We start from the raw sequence: 12,978 nt of genomic DNA, 5'->3' as shown, positions 1-12,978 counted from the left end.
TATATATATATATATATATATATATATATATATATATATATATATATATATATATATATATATATATATTACACACACATATGATGTAGGTAGAAATGTCCTATCAAAATGCATATTTGAATACAAAAAATGCCGAGATGGTGTTATATATTCCATTTCATACATAATCTCTTCTTATTCATTTCAATGAACTATACTTATGGCTGATTTATTCTCTCTATTTCCTGATTAGGTCAAGACTGGCAGATTTTCATATGAACTGTCAAACATCATTATATTCAGTTACCAGCTGTCCCAATGACAACTACCAGGCATGTCTGGCTTCCTATTCTGGACTGATTGGTATGTAAACTTTTGGCACATACTTAAGAATAATTGCTGTATCCCCATTCAGTATCCATGGATGTATCATGTGTCTTTCTCAAAGAATCATTATAAATATATAAATAATACAGTAATGAAATATAGCATTCAGCTGATCAAGTAATCTATAATGACAACAGTAAAGTTAAGCAGTGAACGTGAACTCACTGATCCCAGAACTTTATCTACAGCAATCCCAGACACTCAACAGCATGGCTTGGTAACCCATTCCATATAGTCACCACCACCTGTGCAAGAAAATGGTCTCCTACCCTCTGAGCAGTGTTGCCTCCAAGTCTGTCTCCACAATTCCCAACCTTGTCCACTGTTCCTGGTTTTCTCTCCATTGTTGTTGAAATTAAAAATAGCTTCTCCACTGGACTGGTTTGCATAGCTTGTTCTTTCTGTCCCTCACAGGGTTTGATTTGACCCCAAACTACATTGACTCCAGCAGCACTAACATTACCGTGTCCCCCTGGTGCTCTTGCAAAGGAAGTGGCAACAGGGAAGAAGAGTGTGAAAAATTCTTGAGGGACTTCAGGGACAACAGCTGTCTCAGTAAGTTTCCACTTTATCTTCTAGCACCAGCAATGCTTAAGCAATTGCCCCTCGAGGAATTTATAGATTTGCTATACAGTGTTTGTGGTGATAGCATCCTCATTAAAAGTACATTGGTTTTCAGAGATGTAATCCTTTAGATCCGGGAAGTCCATTTTATAGAGTTTTAGAATGCTTACCAGCACCTGTATCCTTTTTTGTTGAATGATTATTATTTGGTATTTTTGGAAAATATCTGTCTGCCAACCAGAATTTCCGGACTCTAGATTAAGCACAAGTGCTCTCAGGCAACAAATAGTACTGTATATAGTAACATAATTTAATACAAAAGTTGCAAAAGCACATTTCAAAGACCATTTACATCATAGCTTGTAAACTTTGTATTTCAGCTAGTTAAAAAAAATAAATAAATACTGGCTTTCTAATTGTAACGTCACATCAAGACACTAATATATTTTTTTTTACAGAGGAACTCTTTTCTTTACAAAAAAGTCTGGTTATTTTGACATTTAAACAGTAGGACTCTTAGGGATCTATTCATAAAGGGTTAACGTCTGTCAAAATGAGAAAACAGGAGTACATGATCGTCCATAGCCGCCTATTTACCTGCAGTTGCTATTCATAAGAGATAATTCAGATGCGTCATTAAGGCCCAGCGATTTTTGTCTTTGGCATGTTTTTAACAAATATAGACCAACATTTTATTGTGGGTGTCTGGGCTACAGTCCCAAAACTATACAATTCCCTTTGATCTTAACTATATTTACAAATGTGTTCAAGGGTTATCCATTCCTCCAATAAAGGACCTGAATTCCTCTATGTCCTCTTCTTCATTCATTGTTGAAGTAAATTGCACTTGATAGCTGTGGTAATTACACCCTGTAAAGTACAATCAACACCCAATCTCTAGGGAAAGTGAAACATAAATACAACTGACAGATATTGATTTTTTCGTCAATAACTGAAAAATCTTTTTTTTTTTTTTAATTATTTCTTACTTCAATTTAGATAGGCATGGATATTCTTTGTACAATAAAAAAATGAATTGTTAAATAGCAATATACATGCAATGAATTTATATGCATTTATGTTACAAGGAGTTTGTTTATGGTATGTTTCCACATGTATCTTAGAACCATTCGTCCAAACGTGGATTTTACATTTGTTACCATAAATTACCACATATAATCCATAACTTAAACAATCAATTGTAAGATAATCAGTACAACGGAAATTACAGTTGCAACAAGAAGTATTTGTCGTCATCTGTCGTTTTCTTTAGTGCTAATCAATTACCCCACATACTCTACATGAGAAAATATGTATAGCCTTTGCAGGAGATATGTGCAGTATGCTACTTTCATATACAGACTCTCGGAAATTAAGCACTCAAATGTGTGCCTAAGTTGTCTCATACTTGGTTTGTAACATGAATATCTTTTTTAAAATGCATAAGTCGTTCTTTAAAATCTGTACTAAATCAAACTTTTTCTTGTAGGAAATGCAATTCAGGCTTTTGGAAATGGAACAGATACAAATCTAGCACCCAAAACCCCCTCCAGTTCTGTAACTCAGTCAGTTAAGACAACAGTCACCGAGGACATACCTAAGCCATCCATCAACCCCATCGATATTAAACCAGGAGATGATGCCTGTGTCTTTCCAACGTGTGCCAACCTTCAGGTAAGCCTGTCACACTTATGTGCATTGTTCAGCTCTCTGACATGTAAAATCTAGAGATAAGGGAGCTGCTCACCTGGTCAAAGCACTTCTGGTCAGGCGCCCGGTGAGCTCAAAAGTGGACACCTGCAGGGCTGGCCTTTGTCCTCGAATGGCCGTTAGTTTAGGCTGTAGAGCTCCTGGATGTAAAGAGACGATTGGATTGCTGGTGCTATTGGAGGTTCCCCACTGACCTTTAATTCTTCCGAGCTGTTGCTGTCGTGAGGGATCATAATTGGACATTCTAAAATGGTAAAATAGTTGGGCACACTACATTTAGATAACCAGATTGAAATTCCAAATCCTGACAACATATAGTGCAGAGTCACAGCAAGAACCTGTTAACTTATTACAATCCCAGCATGTAGAACTCTAAAAACGAAGGATGCTCAAGACCTTGCATTAATGGCTAGCAATCACAGTGCACAAGTCAGTCAGCATGATTTATTTTCTCCACTTGATATTGCCGTTTGCTCACTTTTAAAGTGTTCTTAGCTTTGAAGTTTTTTTTAGCCACCTCGTCTATTAAAACAAAACCACTAATGTGTACTGAAAAAGGGTTAGATAAGTGCAGCACAGAGCTGGTGAGTGATTTCAAAGGGCAATATTTTTTTCTACAATCAAGATCACCATGTGTATCGGCATCTCAAGGGTTTTTTTGCTGGTGAAAAAATGTTTGATCCATAATTCAATTTGTATATATTGGAAACACCATAAACATGTATAGAATATCGAAGTTCCATGAATGACGACAGCTACGAGCCCCTAAAAGAAATTACTTTCCTTAGATCAAACTCCACATCAGCATGATTTGGAACAGTGAGATTCTGCTGGTCATTTTGTCCTTGGATTTGAATGGATTAGATTACAAAAGGAGATCCGGGAAAAAAAAAAGAACATTAATGCAGCAGCATGGAATATGAAAAGGTTATTCAATCCTATATCTCCCAACACTTTTTGCATACAACAAAAATATATAACATTGTGTAAAATTAACCAACCAGTTGCTTCCCCTATTGACTGACAAGCTTTCAGCCAGTAACGTGCTTTGACCCAGAAGACATTTCTTAGGTAATATAGCCTAGGAAGTGCAAGTGTAACAGATTCCCTGAGAGAAGACATAGAAACTACCTTTGTTCAAGTAGAGTAAATAACACAGAGAAGCTTAAGCACCTTTAAATACAATAATACCATGAGCCCTTCTTTTCTTTAACTTGTCTGCACATCAGTGTGTCAGAGTTTAAACACGGTGACTAACATTCTAATTAAAGCGAGCACAAGTACAGCAAACAATTATTATAATCCTCTGCTTACAATAAAATAATTAGAAAAATGGAATTGTCTGCAGAGGTTTAATTCCATTCAATTGTAAAACGGAGAACTAATTAAGTCGTCCTGATATTTGCTATAAAGGAAAATATTAAACTGGGAATTTAATTGTTCGACTCAATCAAGTTTTTAGAATTCAAAAAATGGTGATGGATTGCGTCTGTCTGGATGAACACGATAATAGCCTTAATTTTGCCAGATTGCATCAATTTTATACAGTCATTTTTAACCATTCGGTTAATGTATAATTATTATAAGTATGTGTGTGCATTGCTTCTGATTGTAACTTTGGTATTCTGCCAGTATATAATTAGTTTTTTTGTCAAAAAGTTCAGATATAGATTCTCACAACTAACAAAGAACAGAATCATTAATTCAGTGTAGATTCATACCTGGAGGCTTTGGACTGCACTTTGCATAAATATTACTAAAGATTTTAATAATAATTAAAAAAAAACAAAAAAAAAAAAAAACAACATTTTCAATATTTTAAGGAAGAGTATTTCTCCCTAGGGCTATTCCAGTGGATTGGTCACTTATTCCCTAATTATATATATATATATATATATATATATATATATATATATATATATATATATATATATATATATATATATATATATATACACTCTTCAAAAAAAGAATGTACTCTTTATAGCATTAGTATGGCAGTTTGTATAGTAAAATAGACAGTTCCAAAGAACCTTAACCTGTACAGTAATCATTAAGACATTAAAAATGTCACTTTCAAAGATCAAGGTCAGCAGAAATCAGTAACGGGTATGCCCACCATTGGCATCAATGACAGCCTGACATCATCCAGCCTTAATTCCCTAAACTCATTCTAAACTAACACCCGTGATCACCCTTTTAACACACCTGTGGCTGGAGCCTAATTAATCATTTAATCATTGATTCAACCACATTCCCCCATGTTTTGCAGGGAGGAATTTAACCCCTTCCCTGTCACACAATATTCCCTACACATAAACACACCCGGGCACCGGCAGGACTTTCACCCTGCCACACTGCCACAAGTGGGTTTTAAGTTTATCAGTTACTTTTTTTCATCATTATATACAGTTAATGATACAGTACAGTGCCCCACCCACATGTACTGAATATGGGTGTATTTCTGATACATTCTATCCCAGTTTTGCCTTCTTTTCATTAACATTTCTCAAATCTTGTTAACAGTACAGTTTTTTATTTACCTGCAAGCATATAGAAACTAGGTCATAAAGTGATTGTATCTAACAAAAGAAATCCATAAATCTCAGGTGAAATGACATCTAAAGTGCAAGTGTAGCATATTGCCTGAGAGGAATGGAAAATGAGAACTGTCTACTGTGTGCAGTATTACGATTGCTACAACATGTACAAACACTGCACATTTGAGACCAAGGTAGCCAATGGAAGTGCAAACAGTAACTTTAATTATGGCTGTTGTGTAAGTCCCATCTGGACATTGCAGAGCATAGGAGAAGAGTTCATATCAGGAAGGGTTTATGAAAGCATACTATTTACATATTTAGGCAGGCTTAATTATAATACAAATGATCCACTCTGGCAAGACGCCACTGGCAGAAACAGCAAGGCGTTCTTTAAAATGAAAAATAGCAAACAAAACAGCAAATAAGAGCCAATTAATTAACGGAGGCACTGATGTGTTGCAACTAAATGTTGACACAGCTCGGAAGATCCTAATGTATTCCATGCTCCCATATGCTCAGCCCATCACCATACAGCCAAATCGGCTTGGTAGAAGAAGTTTATATGTTTTGCAAGATTAAACCTTGCAACTTTCACTTCTCTTTGAAACACTAAGGGGTAGATGTACTGAGATGGGTCAGTCGCAGTGCAAACATACCGCAGTTTGCATTTTCGTTACTACAGTTCGCAAGGTGCACATTTTGTCGTATGTACTAAGAAAAAAGATGTCAATGAAGAGAGACGCAATGTACTAATTTAAATATCATAGCAAGATCTCTAGCGAGAGTTGTGCGATATTTTTTCAAATAAAATAGCAGTAGTTGAGTTGTGGTTTGCTGCAGCAGAGGGTGCACGAAGCATAACGTCCATACATGCAAGGGAGCAAGAATCAAAATACTATTATTTTTGTTAAATGTAAACGTCATCTGTACAATGCATTCTGTTCTGTCTTCATTTTACCTATTTTAATACTGTTATATATTTTAAAAATGAAAGGCAGTTTAGTCCCATCAGATTCTATAGTGGAGCCCCAACCTTCACCCCCGAAAAGCTTTTCATAATCATACAGTAGCCCCTCGCTAAACCGGACATGTTTATCCAACATAAGGAGGTGCTGGGTTTAAAAACAATACAATAAAATCACACACACGTACACTTATAGTTCTTGATGTATTTTAAATATAAATCATTGCGCTGAAATAACACTAATGTGTTTTGGGTAGGCTACACATTACATTATGTAAAAATATAAATCTGTACAGTAGGCCTAGTACTGTATACTGTAGTAATAAAATCAAATGAATACCTAGCGCACTTTCTTTTTACTTTAGCCTACTGGTAACACAAAATAAATCATGCTGCTGCATTGCACACATTGGTTTACAATGCAAATAAAAGATTATTTTAAATTGATTTTAGGGTTTTATATTTTATTTTAATTATTATTTTTAACTTGGTCTACTTACTAGCCTAGACAATTAACACACAATAGATCATGGTCCTATACAGATGCTCAGAATGAGCTGGAGGGGTTAGTGGCACGTGTGTGTAGTCTATTGCTCCCAACACGTTGGGAAAACCACAAATGTCATAGAAATCTGTTTTCAAGTCTTGTATGTACATCCTGACTTTAGTGAAAATTAGGTACTTGGGTGTTCGCCTCAAAAATGCATTGAGCACAACTGGCAACGCACAAGAAAAAGCGGACTGAGAAATGCCAGCAACAATTGCGGCTTTCAAAAGTTAACAAATTGATGCAATTGTAAGTTTTCCAATTGTCAGCAGCTTTAGTATATCTCATTATAATATTTGTGAACCCTCATTTGCACTATCTCCGCTCTCTTTTTGCAAATTTATGCAGGAACTCCCATAATTCATATTCATCTAAGGTTGAACCGCAAAGCAAAACTGCTCCTGCAAAGCATTCCTTAAAAAGCAGCTAACAGCACTGCGCATGTTAAGTACATTTCACCCTAGACTTCCGACTCGGTTGCAACTGATATGTGACTATTGAGACAGGCGCAACTCTTTAGTACATCTACCCCTAAGTGTTGCAAAATCCTCTTTAAAACATGAAGTGCTGTTTATATAAAAAGACTTGATTGCTGTATTGTGCAGTTTTTCACCTTCAAAAACATGTAACGATCACTCTGCACAACTGAGAAGCAGTTGCACTGTCCTCCCTAAGGAGAAACTACTGGCCCTATTCCTATAGCTAAATAAGTCAGCAAGAGTGACAGACAGCAAAAGCAGGGACGTCAGAGGTGTCAATTTCACGAACAATCAGTTTATTATTGTGAACAATAATGTCAACAAATGAAAAAATGAACAAATGAATGAAATGAATAATGATAAGAAAGTAATTCAAATAATTGCAGGTAACAGGTAAGAAATAAGATGGTACAGATGTAGGGACAAACAGAAGGCTAAACAGATTCACAAAGTAGAAAATGAATGGTGTCCGGAGGGTCTCCAATAAACCCACACTCACAAACACAACACACACAGATAGACAAAAGATGGTGGGAGAATGACAGGTAGGCCCAACAAGTCCAGTAATAGCAGGGTAATTGAAATCCATACAAAGTAACAAAATAACAAAGTAACAGAAAAAATACAGGAAACAAAGTATCAAATTAAAGTAGAAAAAATCCAAACAAAAAAGAAATGATCTCACCCACAAATAAGGCAGTCCAGCAAAGTGTCCCGAAATGATGGCGATTGTAGAAGGTTGAAAACATTGAGTACGTTGAAATTGTTCAGACTGTCCTGTAGTGTTGAGTTGAATGGCGAACAGTTGTTTGGAAAAAATCAGGAGGATCAGGAAAAAATGGAGGCTGTCACACATAAAACAACAAACACTAAACAGACCTAGAAAAACAGCTAAACTTAAACAAGTAACAGTGAAAACAAAAAGAGCAGCTTAGACAAAGTGCAGCGACAAAAGAAAATGAACGGATGCACTGGAATTATCTAAGGATGGTAATGGATTCACTGAAATTTAAGTAAAGAAAATGCTGTAGTTTAATGGATTCCTCTGAGAAAGGGAGTCCCCCTCAGGCCTGATTAGCCAGCTTTAATACAACTGCTGGCTACTAAGGAGCTCTGAGATTGGAGGGGAGGAAATCTGAATGAGCCAATGGGGAGAGAGGATGAACAGAGGGTGGTTGCAAGGAACTATGGGAAATGAAGTTTTGACCTGGCCAGGCTACTGACCCTAATTAAAGGGACAGGTGGGTGAGACTTACACCCACATTATGTAGCATGGGAATTGCTACATATTCCCCCCCCCCCCCACACTGGAGGTGCAAGGGACGAACGCCATAGTAGCGTTTTAAATTAACAATATTGACGGTATCCTCTTTGACATAATCTGGCTCCCCCCACTTGACTTTGTAGTTGTTGGGTCCAAGTCTCTTGGTTACAAGAGCTGGCCCAAACCATTTAGGGGCAAGCTTTGCGGAAAACTTTCCGGAGGCATCAGATAAGGGGTGAGATCTTATCCAGACTAACTCACCTTCTTCATACTGACAGTGTGCTCTCCGGGCATTGTAATTCCGAGCTTGCCGTTTCTGAGCTTTGGCAACGTGATCCCTCACCTCTTCGGCAATCTGCTGCTGGCGATCTAGCAGTTGGTAGGGATCGGTGGATGGAGCAGGAGCAACAGCGATTAATCGGTCCAATGGGCCTCTGATGGTCCTTCCGAGCGCTAATACTGCAGGAGAGAAGCCAGTGGTTTCATGTTTGGCGGTGTTGAGGGCGAAACGAAACTCGGGTAGCCACTGATCCCACAGTTGATGGTTTTTCCCGACAAAAGATGCAACCATGGTCTTTAAGGTGCGGTTCACGCGTTCTGTCAGGTTGGTCTGTGGGTGGTAGCTGGTGGTGAGTTTTTGTACTACTCCCCAGGTCTTGCACACCTCTGCGAGTAGCTGGCTCGTGAACTGAGGTCCACGGTCTGAAAGAATGTGTTGCGGTGTTCCCCATCGAGTGAATATTTCCTGCGTCAAAATGTTCACAATTTTGGTGGTCTTACTGTCCCGCAATGGAAACAGCTCAACCCACTTTGTGAAGTAATCAACAATGACCAGGATGTAAGTGTTACCTTTTTTACTTCTGGGGAAAGGTCCCATTAGGTCCAGACCCAGCATCTCTCCGGGCTCCTTCACAGTAGTGGACTGGAGTTGACCTGCAGGTTTGGTGTTGGACGGTTTGTACTTCTGGCAGGTTTGACACTCCTTTATGTGGTGCCATGTATCTTTACGGATGGAGGGCCACCATGCAACCTCCAGCATGCGCAACAGGGTCTTCATCCTGCCCAGGTGACCTCCCAAAGGGTTGTCATGGTAGTGGTGGAGGAAGGAATCCGTCAGCTGTTCCGGAATTACCAGCTGGTATCGGAATCCTTGTTTAGGAATGGGCACCCGGCGATACACAAGTCCCTGCTGTTGGATGAAGGAGATGCGGTTATCATTGGCAGTATTGGAAGCAATGTCATTGATGATGTCAGAGATAGCTGGGTCTTTGGACTGAGCGGCCGCAATCTGGTCCATGGTGGTGGGAAGATCCATGCTACTCGCAGGGGCATTGCTAGCACACACTGATGCAGAAGGAGTTGAAGGTGGTACAAGTGGAGCTCTAGAGAGTGCATCAGGTACAAGATTCAGACTACCTTTCCTGTAAATAACGGTAAAAGTGAATTGTTGTAGGCGAAGAGTCCAGCGGGTCAGTCTGGAAGAGGTTTTTGGGTTATTGAATGCCCAGGAGAGTGCAGCGTGGTCAGTGACAACCTCAAACTCCATCCCCTCCAGATAATGCCGCCATTTTTCTACTGCCCACACGACAGCGAGACACTCCTTTTCAGATGTGGAGTAGTTTTTTTCGGCAGAGTTCAGTAATTTGGAGGCGTAGGCTATTACCTTCTCATCATCTCCTTCTAGCTGAGTCAGAACCGCTCCAAGTCCTACATCGCTGGCATCAGTAAAGACTCGGAACGTCTTGTTGATGTCCGGGTGAGCGAGGACTGGAGGACTGATCAAAGCTTCTTGGAGGAGTTTGAAACTCTTCTGGCACTCTCCTGTCCATTTCCAGGGGACATCTTTCTTTTTCAAGTTGTTAAGTGGGGCAGCAATATCCGCAAACCTGGGGATGTACTTGTGGTACCACCCTGCCAAACCTAGGAACCGTTGAACCTCCTTCAAGTTGGTAGGAATGGGATATTCCTGGATGGCTTGGAGCTTGTGGGGATCAGCAGCTACACCCTCACCTGAAACCACATGACCAAGGAAATGGAGAGTGTGTTTAAAGAAGTGGCATTTTTTGAGATTGAGAGCAAGACGGGCCAGATGAAGTTTGTGGAAGACAGCTTCGAGGTCTTGAAGATGCTGTGCGGAGTTTGGTGAATAGACAATGATGTCATCTATGTAGACGAAACAGATCTTCCCTCGGAGGTCTCCTAACACTCTCTCCATCAGCCGTTGAAAAGTGGCTGCAGCATTTTTTAACCCAAATGGCATTACATTAAATTGATAAAAACCAAAGGGTGTAGTAAACGCAGTCTTCGCTCTACTTGCTGAGTCCATCGCCACTTGCCAGTAACCCGAGCGTAGATCAAGGGAACTGAATACCGCAGCACCACTCAGGGACTCCAGGATGTCATGAATGAGGGGCATGGGATATGCATCAAAGACAGTCTTTGCATTCAGCTTTCTATAGTCCACACAGAACCTGTAACCACCATCTTTCTTCTCTGTGAGCACCACTGGAGAGGACCATGGGGAGTTAGATGGTTCTATAACTCCGTCCAGAAGCATGTCTTGGATGTGTTCCTTGATTAAAGCCTTCTTCAGTGGAGACGCTCTATACAGTCGACCCCGAACAGGGACTTCGTCCTCAGTGGAGATGGAGTGACGGGTGACGGTGGTCATTCCCAACTTATCAGTACAGACTGAAGACCACTTTTGCTGGAGGTTCTGGAGTTGTTGCTCGACAGGAGATGGTTCAGCTGAAGTGATGGTCATGGTCACCTTCGCCGGTTGGCATGGTTTTGGATCAGAGGTGGTAGGTGGCTGGCAAGATGTATGGAAGTAGAGGCTGACACTCGATAAGGACCTGTCCCAGGAAGCTTCCCCCTCATACCGTGGCAAAAAAGGATGGTAGGAGAAATCCTTCTGGTGTTTGACACCATACTGCCTATTGACAATGTCAATCTGGGTATGAGTTTTCTCCAAGAAATCCAAGCCTAGAACAAGGGGAAACGTCAGGTGATGATCCTGTAGGATATATGTGCCTAGAAACCAGATCTCTCCGTGGAGAAGGTAAGTGAGGCGAACTTGACCTTTGGCCTGGTGTGACTGTCCATCCGCCAGCATGAAATACTGGTCCTGTGCAGACTCCAGCTCTTCCCCTGGATGAGCGATCTTCCTCCAGAGACTCTCTCTCATCAGAGTGAAGGTGCTCCCAGTGTCCAGGACTGCAGGCCCTTGGAGCCCTCGAACGCCCACATCCACGATCAGCAGAGTCAGGCTTGCAGCAGGAACTATATTTTTCTTCTCCTGGCTTCTCACCATGCTGACCTCTGCCGGCTTCTTCATAGCTCCTTTATGGCTCCTATTGTCCTGAACGGCTTTGCTGGAGTTTGCCTTGACCCAGTATTCCCGCTGGGCAGCGTTGTCTCTCTCCACCTGGGTCCCGATGCGCACCAGTTCTGCCACTGTCTTCACTGTTCCCCTAAGGGAGCTTGCCAGTTTGGGATTACAGCTGTTGAGAATGCGACAAACCAACTCAGTCTCCTCCAAGTCTGGCTTCCAGCGCAGACATAGGGCACGATAGTCATAGGCGAAGTCAAGGATTCGCTCGTCAGGCAGCTGGACTCTGGAGCAGAGTCGGTCTTCCACTTCGGTCTGGTAGTCAGACGGCAGAAAGGCTTGACGGAAGACAGTCTTGAACTGTTCCCAGGACTGGACTCCCTTGCGCTCCGCGACCCACCAGCTCTTTGCTGAGCCTTTCAGCACACTGGACATGGTTGCCATGATCTCATAGGGTGTCATGGGTCGTAGCGCTAGGAATTCATCACATTTGTCCAGGAAGTCACTGGCATCGCTGCTGGCCTCCCCGCCAAACTCTGGGAAGTTGATTTTAATGGGCAGCTTTGCTTGGGAAAGACTTCCTTCAGTTCTGGAGCCATGGTAATCAGCAGACCCACCATCAAAGGAGAATTGTTGTGGTGCAGACCGCTTTCTAGAGGAGAGAGACGGCAAAGAAAGTGGTAGACGAGGGGTGCTGGTCTTTTTGAAGAGTTTCTTAAGCTCTTCTCCCCACAGCACATCGCGGCGTTTCAGGCACATCACCACTTCCAGATCCATTTCGTCAAGGGCCTCTTGCCTTCGATTCTCCATATCTGCGAAGCGTCCTTCGATGTAACCTCGCAGGACCTGTTCACGATTAATGCTGCTCTCCTGTAACTCAGACAGCTGTGTTTCCAGTTGCTCAACACGGTCAGTGAGATGGGAACAATACTCAGACAATTGCCCTATCACAACACTGTCAGTAAGGTTCCCTTCATCATCATCGCCTCCAGAAAGATCTGCCCCTTCCTGTGTAATGTACAGATCACTAATGCGGGTGGTTCTCTCTGTGATAGGTTCTCTGATAGTCACATGGGGTCTATCTCCAATCTCAGAGAAGTTTAGCGAAGTCAAGGTCTGATCTTCCATTTCTGACATTAAGTTCCCAACAATTTAAACTGATGAATTTAGATATGAATTTAATGACACAAAGGGTCCCCGTACGGGCCAC

The 12,978-nt window shown here is 41.0% G+C and overlaps 1 protein-coding gene across 1 annotated transcript in view; it reads left to right on the top strand.

Moving 5' to 3' along the window:
• The window catches only part of LOC117971669 (GDNF family receptor alpha-2-like), a 92,395-nt gene that overhangs the window by 69,689 nt on the left and 9,728 nt on the right, over positions 1-12,978 (top strand). The window contains exons 5-7 of the mRNA XM_059013644.1: positions 233-342; positions 781-921; positions 2,420-2,604. Of these exons, the coding sequence (XP_058869627.1) occupies positions 233-342; positions 781-921; positions 2,420-2,604 (436 nt within the window). The remainder of the gene's footprint in view (positions 1-232; positions 343-780; positions 922-2,419; positions 2,605-12,978) is intronic.

This window comes from Acipenser ruthenus, chromosome 46 (genome assembly GCF_902713425.1).
Source record: "Acipenser ruthenus chromosome 46, fAciRut3.2 maternal haplotype, whole genome shotgun sequence".
Taxonomy (NCBI): Eukaryota; Metazoa; Chordata; class Actinopteri; order Acipenseriformes; family Acipenseridae; genus Acipenser; species Acipenser ruthenus.
This window is presented reverse-complemented; position numbering and strand designations above follow the sequence as displayed.